General features: G+C 42.5%; 1 protein-coding gene across 1 annotated transcript in view; it reads right to left on the bottom strand.

Annotated features, from left to right (window-relative positions):
- Nucleotides 1-21,270, bottom strand: part of LOC124780923 (probable ATP-dependent RNA helicase DDX28) — a 95,648-nt gene that overhangs the window by 1,989 nt on the left and 72,389 nt on the right. The window contains exon 11 of the mRNA XM_047253816.1: nt 7,834-7,986. Within this exon, the coding sequence (XP_047109772.1) occupies nt 7,834-7,986 (153 nt within the window). The remainder of the gene's footprint in view (nt 1-7,833; nt 7,987-21,270) is intronic.

The raw sequence follows: 21,270 nt of genomic DNA, 5'->3' as shown, positions 1-21,270 counted from the left end.
TCTGCCTGAAAAAGGAGCCACTGGCTGGGAAAGCTTGCCTAATTATAACATTCTTTTATGTATGTGTTATGCCACCACTTGGTGAGTAGATTTTTTTTATCTATCCTATTACACTATACTTGTATCACCAAAAATTTATTGTTACCTTTATTATATTAATATCTTCACAATACAAGAGACACGTTTCACAGATGAAAACCACTCCAACACAGAAAACTACAGGATATACAAAGGAAAACCTGCAGTCAGAAGAGGAACACCAACAATCTTTGGCATATGATTTGCAGTTCAGAAATCTATCAAAGACAAAAGCCTACATTTCAATTCAGTATCAAAGAATTTCTGCAATCATCAATTCACATGCGCCGACAAATGATCAAAATACACTCCTGGAAATGGAAAAAAGAACACATTGGCACCGGTGTGTCAGACCCACCATACTTGCTCTGGACACTGCGAGAGGGCTGTACAAGCAATGATCACACGCACGGCACAGCGGACACACCAGGAACCGCGGTGTTGGCCGTCGAATGGCGCCAGCTGCGCAGCATTTGTGCACCGCCGCCGTCAGTGTCAGCCAGTTTGCCGTGGCATATGGAGCTCCATCGCAGTCTTTAACACTGGTAGCATGCCACGACAGCGTGGACGTGAACCGTATGTGCAGTTGATGGACTTTGAGCGAGGGCGTATAGTGGGCATGCGGGAGGCCGGGTGGACGTACCGCTGAATTGCTCAGCACGTGGGGCGTGAGGTCTCCACAGTACATCGATGTTGTCGCCAGTGGTCGGCGGAAGGTGCACGTGCCTGTCGACCTGGGACCGGACCGCAGCGACGCACGGATGCACGCCAAGACCGTAGGATCCTACGCAGTGCCGTAGGGGACCGCACCGCCACTTCCCAGCAAATTAGGGACACTGTTGCTCCTGGGGTATCGGCGAGGACCATTCGCAACCGTCTTCATGAAGCTGGGCTACGGTCCCGCACACCGTTAGGCCGTCTTCCGCTCACGCCCCAACATCGTGCAGCCCGCCTCCAGTGGTGTCGCGACAGGCGTGAATGGAGGGACGAATGGAGACGTGTCGTCTTGAGCGATGAGAGTCGCTTCTGCCTTGGTGCCAATGATGGTCGTATGCGTGTTTGGCGCCGTGCAGGTGAGCGCCACAATCAGGACTGCATACGACCGAGGCACACAGGGCCAACACCCGGCATCATGGTGTGGGGAGCGATCTCCTACACTGGCCGTACACCACTGGTGATCGTCGAGGGGACACTGAATAGTGCACGGTACATCCAAACCGTCATCGAACCCATCGTTCTACCATTCCTAGACCGGCAACGGAACTTGCTGTTCCAACAGGACAATGCACGTCCGCATGTATCCCGTGCCACCCAACGTGCTCTAGAAGGTGTAAGTCAACTACCCTGGCCAGCAAGATCTCCGGATCTGTCCCCCATTGAGCATGTTTGGGACTGGATGAAGCGTCGTCTCACGCGGTCTGCACGTCCAGCACGAACGCTGGTCCAACTGAGGCGCCAGGTGGAAATGGCATGGCAAGCCGTTCCACAGGACTACATCCAGCATCTCTACGATCGTCTCCATGGGAGAATAGCAGCCTGCATTGCTGCGAAAGGTGGATATACACTGTACTAGTGCCGACATTGTGCATGCTCTGTTGCCTGTGTCTATGTGCCTGTGGTTCTGTCAGTGTGATCATGTGATGTATCTGACCCCAGGAATGTGTCAATAAAGTTTCCCCTTCCTGGGACAATGAATTCACGGTGTTCTTATTTCAATTTCCAGGAGTGTAGGAAGAAACTACAAGAAGTCGAAGATTTTTGGGAAGACAGAAGAATTGACAAAAAACAGAAAGACATGTTAAAATTGTTATGGGAGACTTCAATGCACAACTAAGCAAAGAGTTGAAGTATAACCAAATCACAGGCCCATAAACAGCAAACAAACACATCAACAAGAATGGGGAACATTCATACCTTACCATCAAAATTTTAACTAAACAAAAATCATGTAAATGCAATTTCAAAAGCCAATATGGAAAACGCCCAAAAACATATGGGGAGAATTTCAAATAGACCATGTAGCCAAAACAGACAAAAATACAAGCTAAATTCCCAATGCAAGAATACACAAAGAATTCTTTGAGTCTGGCCATCACTTACTACAAATACAAATCAGGTCAATCCCAAGAAACAGAAGAAGACAAACACAGAAAAAATTATAAGATCAGACCCAGAATATCTGAAGATAAACAAAGACAAAATTATTGAAGAAATTGATCAATTCAACAGAAAATTGAACAGACCTCACGAACACAATTCAGAATGCAATGTGTTGCGGTCAACCTCCAAGGAAACGAAAACATGGATGGTGGGACGAAACTTGTGATCAGCCCTGGAAGAAGTTTGCAGCAGCAGCAGAACAAAAGATATGTGGCAGGATTTCCACAAAGTCCAGAAACAATCCCTTAAAGATATTAGAAGAGTCAAAAGCACAAAATAGACTAAATGAAATTGAGGAAGACTTCAAGAGAAATAACACAAGAAATTTCTACACAAACACCCATGCCAGAGGGAGGACTCAAACCTCCGCCAGGTGGGGCCATGAAATCCATGACATGCCACCTCAACCCATGTGGCCACTCCGCACAGCACTTGTGAGAAGCCCAAAGAAAAATTACACTTCATGAAAACAGTACCAAACCCAGATTCAAAACCAACTTCAATAACAAAGGAAGATGAGATTATAAAACAACTAAGAAACAACACAGTCTCAGGAGAAGACAGCATTACCTCCAAGATCTGTAAACTCAAAAACTAAACCATCAAATATGGAATACAGAGAAAATTCCACAGGAATGGAAATGTGCATTGATTCACCCACTCCACGAAAAGAGTGACAAGAGAGACCCTAATAACTACAGAGATATCTCACTGTTACCAGTCTCCACCAAAGTTCTCTCCATGGCATTACTCAACAGACTACAACCACAGGCTGCAGAAAAGGGAGATCCTGTACTGAACAGATTTGGAATCTGTAGGCACTTCTGAAGGTCAGACAGACGACCAACACTGTATTCACGTTCATGGACTTTAAGAAGGCCTATGACACCGTGACACTTTATCCTTGCCACACTAGAAGAACTAGGACACTCCTACAAGACACCACATCCAAAATAAAATTTATGGGAAAAATCTCAGACCCATTCAAGATACATACAGGGGTCATATAAGGAGATGGTCTTGCCGCTTTTACTCAATGTGGTCTTGGACAAAATCATCAAAGGATGAGGGGGAAAGGTAAAAGGAATTCACTTAGGAAGAATGTGTGCAAACAAGATGATCTTAACATACCTGGCATTTGCAGATGACTTGGCAATACTTAGTAACAATAGACAAAGCACTGGAATACTTACATGAAGTCTCTGCCAAAAAAGGTTACACATATCATATAAGAAAACGCAATGTATGCTAAGAAAGAACAACAATCACCAAGCCATGTACACAAAATACAGAAAGGTTAACAGAATGGAAAAATTCAAATATCTTGGAGAATATATACAAATATGACGATCAAACAAGGCAACCAACATAAGAGCAGAAAAACTTCAGAAAGTACACAGACTGACATGTTGTTGTTGTGGTCTTCAGTCCTGAGACTGGTTTGATGTAGCTCTCCATGCTACTCTATCCTGTGCAAGCTTCTTCATCTCCCAGTACCTACTGCAACCTACATCCTTCTGAATCTGCTTAGTGTATTCATCTCTTGGTCTCCCCCTACGATTTTTACGCTCCACGCTGCCCTCCAATACTAAATTGGTGATCCCTTGATGCCTCAGAACATGTCCTACCAACCGATCCCTTCTTCTGGTCAAGTGGTGCCACAAACTTCTCTTCTCCCCAATCCTATTCAATACTTCCTCATTAGTTATGTGATCTACTCATCTAATCTTCAGCATTCTTCTGTAGCACCACATTTCGAAAGCTTCTATTCTCTTCTTGTCCAAACTATTTATCCTCCATGTTTCACTTCCATACATGGCTACACTCCATACAAATACTTTCAGAAATGACTTCCTGACACTTAAATCTATACTCGATGTCAACAAATTTCTCTTCTTTAGAAACACTTTCCTTGCCATTGCCAGTCTACATTTTATATCCTTTCTACTTCGACCATCATCAGTTATTTTGCTCCCCAAATAGCAAAATTCATCTACTACTTTAAGTGTCTCATTTCCTAATCTAATACCCTCAACATCACCCGACTTATTTCGACTACATTCCATTATCCTCGTTTTGCTTTTGTTGATGTTCATCTTATTTCCTCCCTTCAAGACACCATCCATTCCGTTCAACTGCTCTCCCAAGTCCTTTGCTGTCTCTGACAGAATTACAATGTCATCAGCGAACATCAAAGTTTTAATTTCTTCTCCATGGATTTTAATACCTACTCCAAATTTTTCTTTTGTTTCCTTTACTGCTTGCTCAATATACAGATTGAATAACATCGGGGAGAGGCTACAACCCTGTCTTACTCCCTTCCCAACAACTGCTTCCCTGTCATGTCCCTCGACTCTTATAACTGCCATCTGGTTTCTGTACAAATTGTAAATAGCCTTTCGCTCCCTGTATTTTACCCCTGCCACCTTTAGAATTTGAAAGAGAGTATTCCAGTCAACATTGTCAAAAGCTTTCTCTAAGTCTACAAATGCTAGAAACGTAGGTTTGCCTTTCCTTAATCTTTCTTCTAAGATAAGTCGTAAGGTCAGTATTGCCTCACGTGTTCCAGTATTTCTACGGAATCAAACTGATCTTCCCCGAGGTCGGCTTCTACTAGTTTTTCCATTCGTCTGTAAAGAATTCATGTTAGTATTTTGCAGCTGTGGCTTATTAAACTGATTGTTCGGTAATTTTCACATCTGTCAACACCTGCTTTCGTTGGGATTATTATATTCTTCTTGACGTCTGAGGGTATTATGCCTGTCTCATACATCTTGCTCACCAGATGGTAGAGTTTTGTCAGGACTGGCTCTCCCGAAGCCGTCAGTAGTTCCAATGGAATGTTGTCTACTCCCGGGGCCTTGTTTCGACTCAGGTCTTTCAGTGCTCTGTCAAACACTTCGCACAATATCATATCTCCCATTTCATCTTCGTCTACCTCCTCTTCCATTTCCATAATATTGTCAAGTACATCGCCCTTGTATAGACCCTCTATATACTCCTTCCACCTTTCTGCTTTCCTTTCTTTGGTTAGAACTGGGTTTCCATCTGAACTCTTGATATTCATACAAGTGGTTCTCTTTCCTCCAAAGGTCTCTTTAATTTTCCTGTAGGCAGTATCTGTGTTACCCCTAGTGAGATAAGCCTCTACATCCTTACATTTGTCCTCTAGCCATCCCTGCTTAGCCATTTTGCACTTCCTGTCGATCTCATTTTTGAGACGTTTGTATTCCTTTTTGCCTGCTTCATTTACTGCATTTTTATATTTTCTCCTTTCATCAATTAAATTCAATATTTCTTCTGTTACCCAAGGATTTCTACTAGCCCTCGTCTTTTTACCTATTTGATCCTCTGCTGCCTTCACTACTTCATCCCTCAAAGCTACCCATTCTTCTTCTACTGTATTTCTGTACCCCATTCCTGTCAATTGTTCCCTTATGCTCTCCCTGAAACTCTGTACAACCTCTGGTACTTTCAGTTTATCCAGGTCCCATCTCCTTAAATTCCCACCTTTTTGCAGTTTCTTCAGTTTTAATCTACAGTTCATAACCAATAGATTGTGGTCAGAGTCCACATCTGCCCCTGGAAATGTCTTACAATTTAAAACCTGGTTCCTAAATCTCTGTCTTACCATTATATAATCTATCTGATACCTTTTAGTATCTCCAGGGTTCTTCCATGTATACAACCTTCTATCATGATTCTTAAACCAAGTGTTAGCTATGATTAAGTTGTGCTCTGTGCAAAATTCTACCAGGCGGCTTCCTCTTTCATTTCTTAGCCCCAATCCATATTCACCTACTACGTTTCCTTCTCTCCCTTTTCCTACACTCTAATTCCAGTCACCCATGACTATTAAATTTTCGTCTCCCCTCACTATCTGAATAATTTCTTTTATTTCATCATACACTTCTTCAATTTCTTCATCATCTGCAGAGCTAGTTGGCATATAAACTTGTAGTACTGTAGTAGGTGCGGGCTTCGTATCTATCTTGGCCACAATAATGCGTTCACTATGCTGTTTGTAGTAGCTTACCTGCATTCCTATTTTCCTATTCATTATTAAACTTACTCCTGCATTACCCCTATTTGACTTTGTGTTTATAACCCTGTAGTCACCTGACCAGAAGTCTTGTTCCTCCTGCCAGCGAACTTCACTAATTCCTACTACGTCTAACTTTAATTTATACATTTCCATTTTTAAGTTTTCTAACCTATCTGCTCGATTAAAGGATCTGACATTCCACGCTTCAATCAGTATAACGCCGGTTTTCTTTGTCCTGATAACGACGTCCTCCTGAGTAGTCCCCGCCCGGAGATCTGAATGGGGGACTATTTTACCTCCGGAATATTTTACCCAAGAGGACGCCATCATCATTTAATCATACAGTAAAGCTGTATGCCCTCGGGAAAAGTTACGGCCGTAGTTTCCCCTTGCTTTCAGCCGTTCGCAGTACCAGCACAGCAAGGCCGTTTTGGTTATTGTTACAAGGCCAGATCAGTCAATCATCCAGACTGTTGCCCTTGCAACTACTGAAAAGGCTGCTGCCCCTCTTCAGGAACCACACGTTTGTCTGGCCTCTCAACAGATACCCCTCCGTTGTGGTTGTACCTACGGTACGGCTATCTGTATCGCTGAGGCACGCAAGCCTCCCCACCAACGGCAAAGTCCATGGTTCATCGGGGGGAGGCAGACTGACATATACACACTAAAATAAATGAAATATTTCAAGACAGGCTGAACAAAGGCACTACAGTACAGTTGTACTACCAGACACACTCTATGCATCAGAAACAACCACAACCGGAGCATCAGGCCTCATAGGGACAGAAAAAATAGAATGTAAAATGCCCAGAAAAAATTTTTGGCATAGTACATAGAGACCGACCAAAGAATTATATGGACACGCACATAGAATGAACAACAACAGAAACACAAAGAGGATCTTTGATGTAGTAAACAGTTCAATCAAAAAAAAAATCAATTGGTTTCAAGAAATAAAAAAAGACCTAAAACAAGCAGGGATCAGTATTGAAATCATAAATGAAAGAGAAATTTAGAAACAAATATTGAACACAAAATCTGAAGTGAAAGAAAGGAAACGAATAATGATAATGATCATGATCATCATCATGTAAAATGTCGCTAACCTTTGTTTTATTTAAATAGCTTTAAGAGTTTTCACATAAAAATTGAAAGCATTACTTTTCAGTATGCCATTGTAGGTTTTGATATTTTTTTTAAAGACCTAATACATTATTTAATCAGCTGATGCAAGATACAAAAAAAAAGATAGATACTGATTAACATTTAAAAGAGCAATAATAGGCAGTAAAGACACTAAAATTCTGCAGTTAAAAATAAGTATACATTTTAAAATTGACAATTATAAGACTGAACAATGAAAACTCCATGTAGGAATATCAACACTGTAGGAAAAGACAGATTGCTACTTACCATAAAGGTGACACATTACTTATGTTGCACACAGGCACAATTAAAGGACACTTGCACAAGTTGTGTAAGTGTCTTAATTGTCCCTGTCTGCAATTTAATGTGATAATTGTTGATTTATAAGACTGAAGATATTATACCTCTATATCCTGACAGAGCTTGATTTCACGTGGTCCCTCCACAAAATTGGTTATGTGACAACCACTAGAGCTGCCAACACGACCTGTACGACCACATCGGTGGATGTAATCTGCCATGTATACCGGGAAGTCATAGTTCAGAACATGTTTCACCTGAAAAAGAAATTATAATGCTTAGACACAAAATTATTATGTGACAGTACTAGACAGGGAGTTGGTGGTCAGCACATTTCAAATACTTCTGTGAGTATTGAATAAACAGAAACTGACTTAGATTTACAGAACTGGTAAACTGAATTCAGCAATACAGTTACTTGGTCCCATGGTAAACAAACTAAGTGACTTCTTTCTATGCTGTGTCACTTCGAGTTCCCTTCTGTCTCTATTGAGCTAGTGCTTGTGGAACATTAAACTCTGTTTTTGTTTTCAAAGCCCTGTCTGGTCACCCTGATATAAGTTGTCATGGTTTCCCTAAATCGGTTAAGGATTCTTTGAAAAGGACATAGCTGATCTCCCTCTGCACACTTGCCCTAGCTGAGCTCATGTTCCATCTGTAATGATCTTGATGGCAAAGGGAGATTAAATCCCAATATTGTTTCCTTCCTTATTTACTGTAGCTTTGATTCTGTAGCAGCTATGTTTAACAGTGTCAAGCCAGATCAAAATTGCAAAAATGGAATAACTTATAGTTCTATGTGGATAACTTATTACAAATGATGTGTTTCTTTAAGTTCGCCAGTGGGTAAAATATTCAGTCATCTATTTGATTGGGCTGTCCCAGATAAACACGTAAAAATGATTTTCTTCACTGACAATAGCACATATTTTAGTTAACTTCACAATTAGAAGTAACATATCCTTACACTATATAAGATCTGAACACAGAACTGGTTCACTGTATATACACCACCCAGACAAAGATGGCATGCAACAATGTCCATGACGTTTGTCTGTAAAACATGATGACAAATACATATGAGGCGCATCTAGAAAGTAAGTTTCCTAATGATGATGATGCCCATCAGAATTCATTGTCAGGTCTATGGGTAGAACATCATGAGCAAACAGATGGTGCATCGCTGGCATAGGCTGTTTTCCAAAGGTAATCAAAGTGTCCATGATGAAGAGCGCAGTGTGTGACTGCCCCTCATCAATGATCACCTGACTGAATTGGTGTGGCAGCGCATCCTGGAGAACCACTGCTTCAAGATTATGGAGCTCAGCAACCGGTCAGCATTTTCACAATGACGAAGAGCTGAAGATGACTGTCACATGCAGTTCCATTCACTGGCAGCAGACATGACACAGTAATACAAAAGTTGATCCCACAATATTACAAGTGTGTCAATTCTTTAGGTGACTATGTTGAAAAAATAGCTCAACATTGCTGTACATGTTGCCAATAAAGTTTTCCATGTAACTGTTATCTTTGTTTTTAAAAAATAGTGAAACTTACTTTCTTGTATACCATGATAAACTTTATTGATTACTAGCTGACAAATGGGGCATTGCCCAGGTATTCATTTTGCCAATTTTCTGTAAGCAACAAAAACCTAAGTCAAAGTGGTTAAGGCAACCACACACAATAAGTGGAAAATGTGGGTTCAAGTCCCTGTCTGGCACAAATGTTCATGTGTCATGAACAGATAGCATATTTACACCTAATACAGCTGACATTAAACAATTCGCAATTAGTGAATAAATAACAAACATTGTCAGATTAAATAAGGAAATCATGAAAACTCTCTTTGTTGGCAGAACAATGCCCAAAAAATGCAAGTCTCCCAAACAACTTGGCTTCCAGCAGATATGATACACTTATACAACCCATTTGGTTTAACACACTAAGAATGAGCCTGTAAGTAGCAGAGAGAGAGAGAGAGGAGGGCGGGGGGGGGGGGGGGGGGGGGCTGCAAAGGGAAGTAAATTATTTATTGGGGGACAGGGGGCAGGCAAGAAGTAGCAAGTCACATGGAGACTTATGTAATACATTACTTAAGTCACCAAATGTTGTAGGAATCCAGCACAATACCCCTTCACACATTTCTTGTGGAGATAGTGGAGACACCCGCACAATGTGCCAGACCATTGTCATTTCAATGATCACACTACACTAATGTCTTGAGAACCTACCACTGTACTTTGTCTGTAGATTCTGAGTCTGCTACATCTATAATCTGCAAGCCACCTTACAGTGTGTGGTGGAGCATACTCTGGGAATCATTGTCTGTTTCCCACTTTTCTGTTCTAGTCACAAATTGTGCACAGGAAGCATGATGATTTCTAGGTCTCCATAAGAGCTCAAATCTCTCTAGTTGTACCTTCATGGCCTTTTCGCAAGATATATGTAGGAGAAAGCAATATGTTGGTGATTCTTCTAGAAATCTACACTCGCAGAATTTGTGGTGCAAACCACAGTGATGCAAATGCCTCTCTTATAGCAGCCACTACTACAGTTAGATAAACATCTCTATAAAATTATCACACTCACTCAGTAAACAAACCCTTGATTAAACACACTGTTCTTCCTTGGATCTTCTATATCTATCTCAGTTTGGATACTTGCTCATATGAATGCAGTGAAATCACAACACTACAAAAACAAATCAATTTTGAGCCTGGTCTGCCAGTTTTGCAATTCATATTCTTTTGGTACACTCTCATTAACAGAGACATGTCATTTGTGTAATATATGGTAATCAGTTAAAAACATTATGGCCACATTCTTAATAGTTTCTTAGCCCACACTGGACTACTAGCTTCAACTTGAAATGACACAGATTCTACAAGTGCTCTGTATCTGACAAAGAAACAGAGGATGCAGGACCTTCAGCTATTATCAAGATGGCTCCACCATCTCTTTCCTAAGAAGGAAGAAATACTGTCTCTATGACTGCTCACCTACTATTTCTGCAACCTGACATACATTCACAACCAGCAGATAACCAGGTTCCAGTCATATGCTGGAACCATTCTACATGGTGGCAAGTCAGTACAAGCCAGCGCAAGCACCAGGTGTGAGTAAAGTTTGAGGACAATGAACAAAACATGCTGGCTCATTGTACACGGTGTCTCCTGTGGCAGCCATATATAGTGCCATTCCCACCGCCAGCAGATCTCACCTCAGTGACCGTGGCACTGCAATCGAGTCCCATGCTCCACATGGAATTCCTTTCACCCATCTATTTGAAACCTCACTCAACAACTAGTAGCAGCATTTGCAGGCACTCCAAGCTTTATGCCAGCCGCATCCAGTGGCCCATCCTTCAGAGCAACAGCACTTGCTCAGCGTCCACTCTGGGCTCCATGGCGGCTGCGCCCAGTGGCTCATTAGTCACAGCACATATTCTTCTTTTAAGCTTTCACTCAGCATACACTCCAGATTTTATGCTGGCTGTGTCCACTGGCTCATCTTGTGAAGCACACAATGACCCTCTTCTGTTAGCCATTCCACAGCAAACTGTGTACCAGCCCGGACTTGCAGATTTCAACAGTGTTACTTGTCAAGTTTTCTCTCTCTTTGTGAGTCACTAAAGACCGTGCTTACTTGCCAGGTGTTATCTCTAACTGTGAAGTGTTATTGTTTAGCAAACGTCAGACAGTAGCCCAATTATGACGTCAGACAGTAGCCTAATTATGCTACTCGAAGAGGTACTCTCAATAAAGAATACGTTGTTCTTTGTCTGCTTGAGATCCCATACTTCTTCACGCATCATTCACCATCCACAACAGAATGTTCGCACTCAAAGGAGGTTCCACTTCCCGATTAGGACTGGAGTTATGTCACTTTTGTTGTAATTTCTGGGTACATGGTTATTTGTAGTAAGACTATAGAAACTACAGAGCAACTGATATTCATAAACACACTCTACAATTCTTGAAAGTTTGAAGTCTTTGTTGAAAAGTACAGGATGGAATGTAACAATATTATGAAAAGGAAAGTTGCTACTAACCATATAGTGGAGATGCTGAGTTGCAGATAGGCACTACGAAAAGGCTGTCACAAATAAAGCTTTCAGCCCATAAGGCCTTCGTCAAAAATAGACAACAAACACACACTTACTTTTGTATGTGTGTGTGTGTGTGTGTGTGTGTGTGTGTGTGTGTGTGTGTGTGTGACAGAGAGAGAGAGAGAGAGAGAGATCTATTTTTGACGAAAGCCTTACCGGCCGAGAAAGCTTTATTTGTGACAGTCTTTTTGTCGTACCTATCTGCGATTCAGCATATCCGCTATATAGTGAGTAGCAACTTTCTCTTTCACAATATTGAAAAGTACTGACATATTTCTAGCCATCATACTATAACAATCTGCGCCATAGTCAAAAGGAATGACAAAAGAAGGAAGTAAGATGACACAACAAGATCATTAGAGAGGCAGCACAATCTCAGAAGAGAGAAGGATGGAGAAGGAAATCAGCCATGCCCTTTCAAAGAAACTATCCCAGCATTTACTTTACGTGATTTAGGGAAACCATGGAAAACTTAAATCTTGCTGGCTCAATGAGGATCATGATAAATGAAATTTTCAATGCCATTTACAGTTGAATAGTTTTCTGTACATAACTCAGAAAAAAACAGTTTTGTACAAAGAAGATGTGTCATCACCAGTAACAAGAATGCACAGTAGAAAGAATATCTACAATGTGGGAAAAGATAGATTGCTACTTACCATACAGAAGAAATGTCAAGTTACAGACAGGCACAATTAAAAACACTCACATGTAGCTTTCGGCCACAACCTTCGTCAGTAAACAGGTGGAATATACAGGGACTAAACTCCAATAGGCACAGCGTCCTGGGACCTCTGCTGTTCCTGATCTACATAAATGACCTGGGTGACAATCTGAGCAGTTCTCTTAGGTTGTTCGCAGAAAATATTAGATACAGGCTCCCAGGTAGATGCTATTTTTCTTGACTTCCGGAAGGCGTTCGATACAGTTCCGCACTGTCGCCTGATAAACAAAGTAAGAGCCTACGGAATATCAGACCAGCTGTGTGGCTGGATTGAAGAGTTTTTAGCAAACAGAACACAGCATGTTGTTATCAATGGAGAGACGTCTACAGACGTTAAAGTAACCTCTGGCGTGCCACAGGGGAGTGTTATGGGACCATTGCTTGTCACAATATATATAAATGACTTAGTAGATAGTGTCGGAAGTTCCATGCGGCTTTTCGCGGATGATGCTGTAGTATACAGAGAAGTTGCAGCATTAGAAAATTGTAGCGAAATGCAGGAAGATCTGCAGCGGATAGGCACTTGGTGCAGGGAGTGGCAACTGACCCTTAACATAGACAAATGTAATGTATTGCGAATACATAGAAAGAAGGATCCTTTATTGTATGATTATATGATAGCGGAACAAACACTGGTAGCAGTTACTTCTGTAAAATATCTGGGAGTATGCGTGCGGAACGATTTGAAGTGGAATGATCATATAAAATTAATTGTTGGTAAGGTGGGTACCAGGTTGAGATTCATTGGGAGAGTGCTTAGAAAATGTAGTCCATCAACAAAGGAGGTGGCTTACAAAACACTCGTTCGACCTATACTTGAGTATTGCTCATCAGTGTGGGATCCGTACCAGGTCGGGTTGACGGAAGAGATTGAGAAGATCCAAAGAAGAGCGGCGCGTTTCGTTACCGGGTTATTTGGTAACCGTGATAGCGTTACGGAGATGTTTAATAAACTCAAGTGGCAGACTCTGCAAGAGAGGCGCTCTGCATCGCGGTGTAACTTGCTGGCCAGGTTCCGAGAGGGTGCGTTTCTGGATGAGGTATCGAATATATTGCTTCCCCCTACTTATACCTCCCGAGGAGATCACGAATGTAAAATTAGAGAGATTAGAGCGCACACGGAGGCTTTCAGACAGTCGTTCTTCCCGCGAACCATACGCGACTGGAACAGGAAAGGGAGGTAATGACAGTGGCACGTAAAGTGCCCTCCGCCACACACCGTTGGGTGGCTTGCGGAGTATCAATGTAGATGTAGATGTAGATGATGCTGTAATTTACCGTCTAGTAAGGTCATCCGAAGACCAGTATCAGTTGCAAGGAGATTTAGAAAAGATTTCTGTATGTTGTGGCAGGTGGCAGTTGACGCTAAATAACGAAAAGTGTGAGGTGATCCACATGAGTTCCAAAAGAAATCCGTTGGAATTTGATTACTCGATAAATAGTACAATTTTCAAGGCTGTCAATTCAACTAAGTACCTGGGTGTAAAAATTATGAACAACTTCAGTTGGAAAGACCACATAGATATATTGTGGGGAAGGCGAGCCAAAGGTTGCATTTCATTGGCAGAACACTTAGAAGATGCAACAAGTCCATTAAAGAGACAGCTTACACTACACTCATTCGTCCTCTGTTACAATATTGCTGCGCGGTGTGGGATCCTTACCAGGTGGGATTGACGGAGGACATTGAAAGGGTGCAAAAAAGGGCAGCTCATTTTGTATTATCACGTAATAGGGGAGAGAGTGTAGCAGATATGATATGCAAGTTGGGATGGAAGTCATTAAAGCAAAGACGTTTTTCATCGCGGCGAGATCTATTTATGAAATTTCAGTCACCAGCTTTCTCTTCCGAATGTGAAAATATTTTGTTGAGCCCAACCTACATAGAAAGGAATGATCATCAAATTAAATAAGAGAAATCAGAGCTCGAACAGAAAGGTTTAGGTGTTCATTTTTCCCGCGCGCTGTTCGGGAGGGGAATGGTAGGGAGATAGTATGATTGTGGTTTGATGAACCCTCTGCCAAGCACTTAAATGTGAATTGCAGAGTAATCATGTAGATGTAGGTAGATGTAGATGTCAGGAGGTTGTGGGGCAGGGAGGTGGGGAAAAATGGAACAAAACAAGAGAAGGGAAGGACGGGTGGATGCGTTGGCAGAAGGCTGCAAATAAACGGGGGGGTGGGGGGGCAGATATGAGAATAGGGAGGAGATGACAGAACATACGGGGTGGAAACTGTTGGGTGAAGGGTATGGAGACAGTATGTTACTGTACGTTGAGGCCAGCATAATTATGGGAGGGGAAAATGTGTTGTAAGGATAACTCCCAGTTCAGAAAAGCTGGTGGTGGAGGGAAGGGCCAGATGGCACAAGTAGCTAAGCAGCCATTGAAAACAAGTGTTTTACCTTCAGCTGCATGTTGTGCCATAGGGTGGTCTACTTTGCTCTTGGCTACAGTTTGGTGTGGCCATTCATCCTGGTGGACAGCTGGTTGGTAGTCATACCAATACAAAAAGCTGTGCAATGATTGCAGCAGAGCTAGTAAATGACATGGCTGCTTTCACAGGTGGACCAGCCCCTGATGGGGTAGGATAAAACTGTGGCAGGAATGGAATACAAATTGCTGCGTGGGTGGATTGGGCAGGTTTTGCACCTGGATCTTCCACAGAGATATGATCCTTGTGGCAAGGCGTTGGTATTGGAAGTGACATAGTGATAGGCTAGAATGATGTGGGCATTGGGTAGAAGACGGAACACCACTTGAGAAGGGGTTGGAAGTATCTCGGGTAGGATGTCTCTCATTTCAGGGAACCATAATAGGTAATCAAAGCCCTGGTGAAGGATATAGTTCAGTTGTTCCAATTCGGAGTGGTACTGGGTGACAAAGGTGACACTCCTTTGTGGCTGGCTTTTGGGGCTGGGGGGATTGTTTGAAGGCCTTGGTGAGACCCTCAGCATATTGAGCAAGGGAGTTTTTGTCACTGCAGATACATTAACACTGGGCAGCCAGTCTATATGGGAGGGATTTTTTGGTGTGAGAGGGACGATAGTTGTCAAAATGCATGCACTATTGGTGGTTAGTTGGTTTAACGTGGACAGAGGTTCAGATGGAGACATCAGAGACAAGGTGGTCAACATCTAGGAAGGTGGCACACTTTGTTGAGGAGGACCACGTGAAGCAGATGGGAGAGAAGGTGTTGAGATTGCAAAGGAAGGAAGATAGCTTGTCTTGGACCTGGATCCAGGTCATGAAGATACTATCAATGAACTTGAACCATACCATGGATTCGGTATTTTGGGAGGCCAGAAAGGTCTCCTCCAGTTGGTCCACAAGTAGGTTGGCATAGGCGCGTGCCATGTGGGTGCCCATGGTTATGCCAAGGATTTGCTTATATACCTTCTCTTCAAATGAGTAGTAGTTGTGGTTTACAATAAAGTTAGTAAGGTGTATGAGGTAGTGGGTTTGGAGTCTGAAGGATGTTGAGGAAGGTAGTGTTCAATAGCGGTAAGACCATGGGCATGAAGGATGTTGGTGCATAGGGAGGTGGTGATGAGTAGGGATCCAGGTGGTAAACGGGTGGGGACAGTAGAGAGTCAGTGAGAGAAGTGGATGCTGTCTTTGATGTGGGAGGCTAGAATACGGGCAGTTGGTTGGAGGTGTTGGTCAATGAGTGCCAAAAGTCTTTCAGTTGGGGCACAATAACCAGCCACAATAAGGCATCCAGGATTGTTGGGTTTGTAGATTTTGGGAAGCATGTAGAAGGTGGGTGTGCAGGATGTCATAGAGATTAGGAGGGAAATGGATTCACGTAAGTCTTTAAGCAGGGATTAAATTTTGTGTTGGACTTCTGGGATGGGATCACTAGGGCAAAGTTTACAGAAGGAGAAGTCAGACAACTGGTGAAAGCCTTTGCCTGGCACCCACAGCAATTCATCACAACAGTGGTGGGGCCTTTGTCTGCTGGTAGGACGATTAGATCAGGATTTGTTTTGAGGTTATGTATGGCTGTTCTTTCTTCCACTGAAAGGTTGGTGTTCTGAGGAAGGGACCTGGGGAAGGATGGTGAGGCTATGTTGGAGGTAAGGAATTCCTGGAAGGTGAGCAGCAGGTGGTTAGGTGGGAGGGATGGGGGGGGAGGGGGGGGGCAGGATCATGGTTGGATGGTTGTACAAACTGGAAGAGTCAGGGCTCAGTGTTGGAATTATGATGGTTTTATAAAAACACGGGAGAACTGCCGGATACCAGTAACGTCCTGCCACGATATTTCGGCGCAGAGTCTTCTGGCCATCTTCAGGTGAGTGCCACTGTGGTGTGGAGGCTAGACTCTGCCACTTTTAAACCGACAGTATTTTGGCAGTACGTTGATGACACTTTTATAGTGTGGCCTCATGGTCTGGACCATCTCCAAGAATTTTTACGTCACATGAACTCCATACATGAAAACATAAAGTTTACTATGGAGATAGAGAAAGATGGTTGTCTGCCATTTTTAGACGTCTTGGTGCAACAGAAGAGTGATGGCACACTTGGTCACTCGGTGTACAGAAAGCCCACTCATACAGACCTGTATCTACAAGCTACTAGTTGCCACCATCTAGCACAAACAATGGGCGTTCTCAAAACCTTGATCCACCGTGCCCATACTATCTCTGACGCCGACAGTCTTCAAATGGAACTGGAACACATGCAAAAAGTATTTTTGAAGAACGGCTTTTCACCTAGGCAAGTGAACAGAGTGATGAAGACCTACAAACGACGGAACAAGGAAGAGGAAGAGGCCTTCAGGTCGACTGTTTATCTACCATTTATTCTTACTATTATTCTTCACAGATAGGCAGAATATTGAGAAAGAATCAAGTGAGAGTCATCTTTCGTCCTCCTTCCAAAATTTCATCACTGGTGGGATCAGTTAAAGACGACCTGGGCCTGTGTAAACCAGGTGTTTACAAAATTCCGTGTGAATGTGGCAAATCATATATAGGGCAAACAACATGAACTGTGCAGGAACGCATTGTGAAACACCAACGGCATACTCGCCTTCTCCAACCCACCAAGTCCGCAATCGCCAAACATTGTATTTCTACAGACCATTCCATGAATTACAACGACACAAAAAGTTTGGCCCATACATCAAGCTTTTGGAGTTCGATTATCAATGAATCTGTGGAAATAAGATTGTCTGACAACGAGACTCTCATCAATCGAGATAGCGGTTATCAGCTAAACTCTGCTTGGAATCCTGTTATAGAGAAACTTCGTAGTCGACGTAGTTATCTGCATAAAGATGGAAATTGACCTGATACCGATACGCCAGGCTTTCACAGTGGAGGGCGCGAGGCGCAGCGCACGGAGCCGTTATGAACGCGCACGCTGAGCAGTGCATGTGCAATGTCACCTCAGTAAGGCTTTAAATAGCGGAGCTCAGCGTGTACTCGCCAGTACTACTACAGTGGCACTCACCTCTGTGCCGAAATATCGTGGCAGGACGTTACCGATATCCGACAGTTCTCCCGTGTTTTTATGGAACAATCAGTACGCCAGGAAAGCTTTAAACATCACATGGTGGTTTTGCTTGGAGGGATTGGCAGAAAAAAATGTGCTTCCATTACAGGGATCGGGAGAAGGAGAGCAGATGTATATCTCGTATCTCTGTGTATCTGTGTGTGTTTCCACATGTCTTTACATATTCTTTACGCATCTTTACACATATTTTCAGGTATCCAGCTCTTCTCACACCCATCAATACCTATTTTGCTCAGTTCTGCGCCATTCCCATTTCCTTTGCACCATTCCTGCCACAACAGATATTGCTCCAACTTTCTGCACCAGTTTACAAAAGTATCCCTTTCCCTGGTTAAAACCCAGTCTCTCATCCTGTTTCTCAAATTATGTCTAAACCATGGAATCCCCCAAATGGCCTAACTTTCCTAAGATTCCTTTCTCTGGATCCAACCCCCTCCTTTCACAATGGCCTACACCTTTTCAGATTCCACCAATCCCTAGCCCTCACAAACCTAGTACTGCAAAAACATACCTCTATGGCACAGGAATCCTAGAACTACCACTGCTCCAGGTCACCTCCATAAATTATTCAACCTGCTGACATCCTGCTGCTGCCTCGGGGCACTACTATCCAACCCCTATTGTGCCCACAGTGTTCCTCCTCATCCACCCCTCACAGCAGCAAACCCTGCCTGCATGAGCATCTATAGAAAGGTCCCAGAACTGCTCTCATTAATAAACGGTCACAGTGCTCACATAGTACTAAGGACGAAAAGCTGGCTGAAACCAGATGTAAACTGTAATGAAATTCTAAACTCAGATTGGAATGTATACCGCACAGACAGGCTGGACAGTGAAGGGGGAGGCGTGTTTATAGCGATAAAAAGTGCAATAGTATCGAAGGAAATTGACGGAGATCCAAAATGTGAAATAATTTGGGTGAAGGTCACAGTTAAAGCAGGCTCAAACGTGGTAATTGGATGTCTCTATACGTCCCCTGGCTCAGCAGCTGTTGTGGAAGAACACCTGAAGGAAAATTTGGAAAATATTTTGAGTAGATTTTTCCGACCATGTTATAGTTTTGGGTGGAGATTTTAATTTACCAGATATAGACTGGGAGACTCAAACATTTATAGCGGGTGGCAGGGACAAAAAACCCAGTGAAAATTTTTTAAGTGCATTATCTGAAAACTACCTTGAGCAGTTAAACAGAGAACTGATTCGTGGTGATAACATATGAGACCTTCTGGTGACAAACAGACCTGAACTATTTGAAACAGTTAACGCAGAACAGGGAATCAGCGATCATAAAGTAGTTACAGCATCGGTGATTTCAGCCGTAAATAGAAATATTAAATAAGGTAGGAAGATTTTTCTGTTATAAGCAAAAGTGACAAAAAGCAGATTTCAGAGTTCTTGACAGCTCAACATGAAAGTTTTATCTCAAATACAGATAGTGTTGAGGATCAGTGGTTAAAGTTCAAAACCATCGTACAATATGCATTAGATGAGTATGTGCCAAGCAAGATTGTAAGACGTGAGAAAGAACCACCGTGTTACAACAACCGAGTTAGAAAACTGCTTCGGAAGCAAAGAAAACTTCACAGCAAACGTAAACATAGCCAAAGCCCTGCAGACAAACAAAAATTACACAAAGCGAAATGTAGTGTGAGGAGGGCTATGCGAGAGGCGTTCAACGAATTCGAAAATAAAGTTCTATGTACTGACTTGGCAGAAAATCCTAAGAAATTTTGGTCTTATGTCAAAGCGGCAGGTGGATCAAAACAAAATGTCCAGACACACAATGACCAAAATGGTACTGAAACAGAGGATGACAGACGAAAGTCCGAAATACTAAATGTCTTTTTCCAAAGCTGTTTCACAGAGGAAGACTGCACTGTAGTTCCTTCTATAGATTGTCGCACAGATGTCAAAATGATAGATATTGAAATAGATGACAGAGGGATAGAAAAACAATCAAAATCGCTCAAAAGAGGAAAGGCCGCTGAACCTGATGGGATACCAGTTTGATTTTACACAGAGTACGCGAAGGAACTTGCCCCCCTTTTTGCAGCGGTGTACCGTAGGTCTCTAGAAGAGCACAGCGTTCCAAAAGATTGGAAAAGAGCACAGGTCATCCCCATTTTCAAGAAGGGACGTCGAGCAGATGTGCAGAACTATAGACCTATATCTCTAATGTCAATCAGTTGTAGAATTTTGGAACACGTATTATGTTCGAGTATAGTGACTTTTCTGGAGACCAGAAATCTACTCTGTAGGAATCAACATGGCTTTTGAAAAAGACTATCATGTGAAACCCAGCTCAAGCTATTCATCCATGAGACTCAGAGGGCCATAGACACGGGTTCCCAGGTATATGCCATGTTTCTTGACTTCCACAAGGCGTTTATTACAGTTCCCCACAGTCGTTTAATGAACGAAGTAAGAGCATATGGACTATCAGACCAATTGTGTGATTGGATTGAAGAGTTCCTAGATAACAAAACGCAACATGTCATTCTCAATGGAGAGAAGTCTTCCGAAGTAAGAGTGATTTCAGGCATGCCGCAGGGGAGTGTCATAGGACTGTTGCTATTCACAATGTATATAAATGGCCTTGTGGATAACATTGGAAGTCCACTGAGGCTATTTGCGGATGATGCTGTAGTATATCGAGAGGTTGTAACAATGGAAAACTGTACTGAAATGCAGGAGAATCTGCAAGGAATTGAGGGATGGTGCAGGGAACGGCAACTGAATCTCAATGTAGACAAGTGTAATGTGCTACGAATACAAAGAAAGAAAGAAAGATCCTTTATCATTTAGCTACAATATAGCAGGTCAGGAACTGGAAGCAGTTAATTCCATAAATTATCTGGGAGTAGGCATTAGGAGTGTTTTAAAATGGAATGACCATATAAAATTAATAGTCAGTAAAGCAGATACCAGACTGAGATTCATTGGAAGAATCCTAAGGAAATACAGTCCAAAAACAAAGGAAGTAGGTTACAGTACACTTGTTTGCCCACTGCTTGAATACTGCTCACCAGTGTGGGATCCGTACCAGATAGGGTTGATAGAAGAGATAGGGAAGATCCAACGGAGAGCAGTGCACTTCATTACAGGATCATTTAGTAATCACAAAAGCATTATGGAGATGATAGATAAACTCCAGTGGAAGACTCTGCAAAAGAGACGCTCA

This window comes from Schistocerca piceifrons, chromosome 1 (genome assembly GCF_021461385.2).
Source record: "Schistocerca piceifrons isolate TAMUIC-IGC-003096 chromosome 1, iqSchPice1.1, whole genome shotgun sequence".
In the NCBI taxonomy this organism is placed as follows: Eukaryota; Metazoa; Arthropoda; class Insecta; order Orthoptera; family Acrididae; genus Schistocerca; species Schistocerca piceifrons.
Note: the sequence above shows the minus strand (reverse complement) of the source record. Positions and strands in the feature narration are given on the sequence as shown.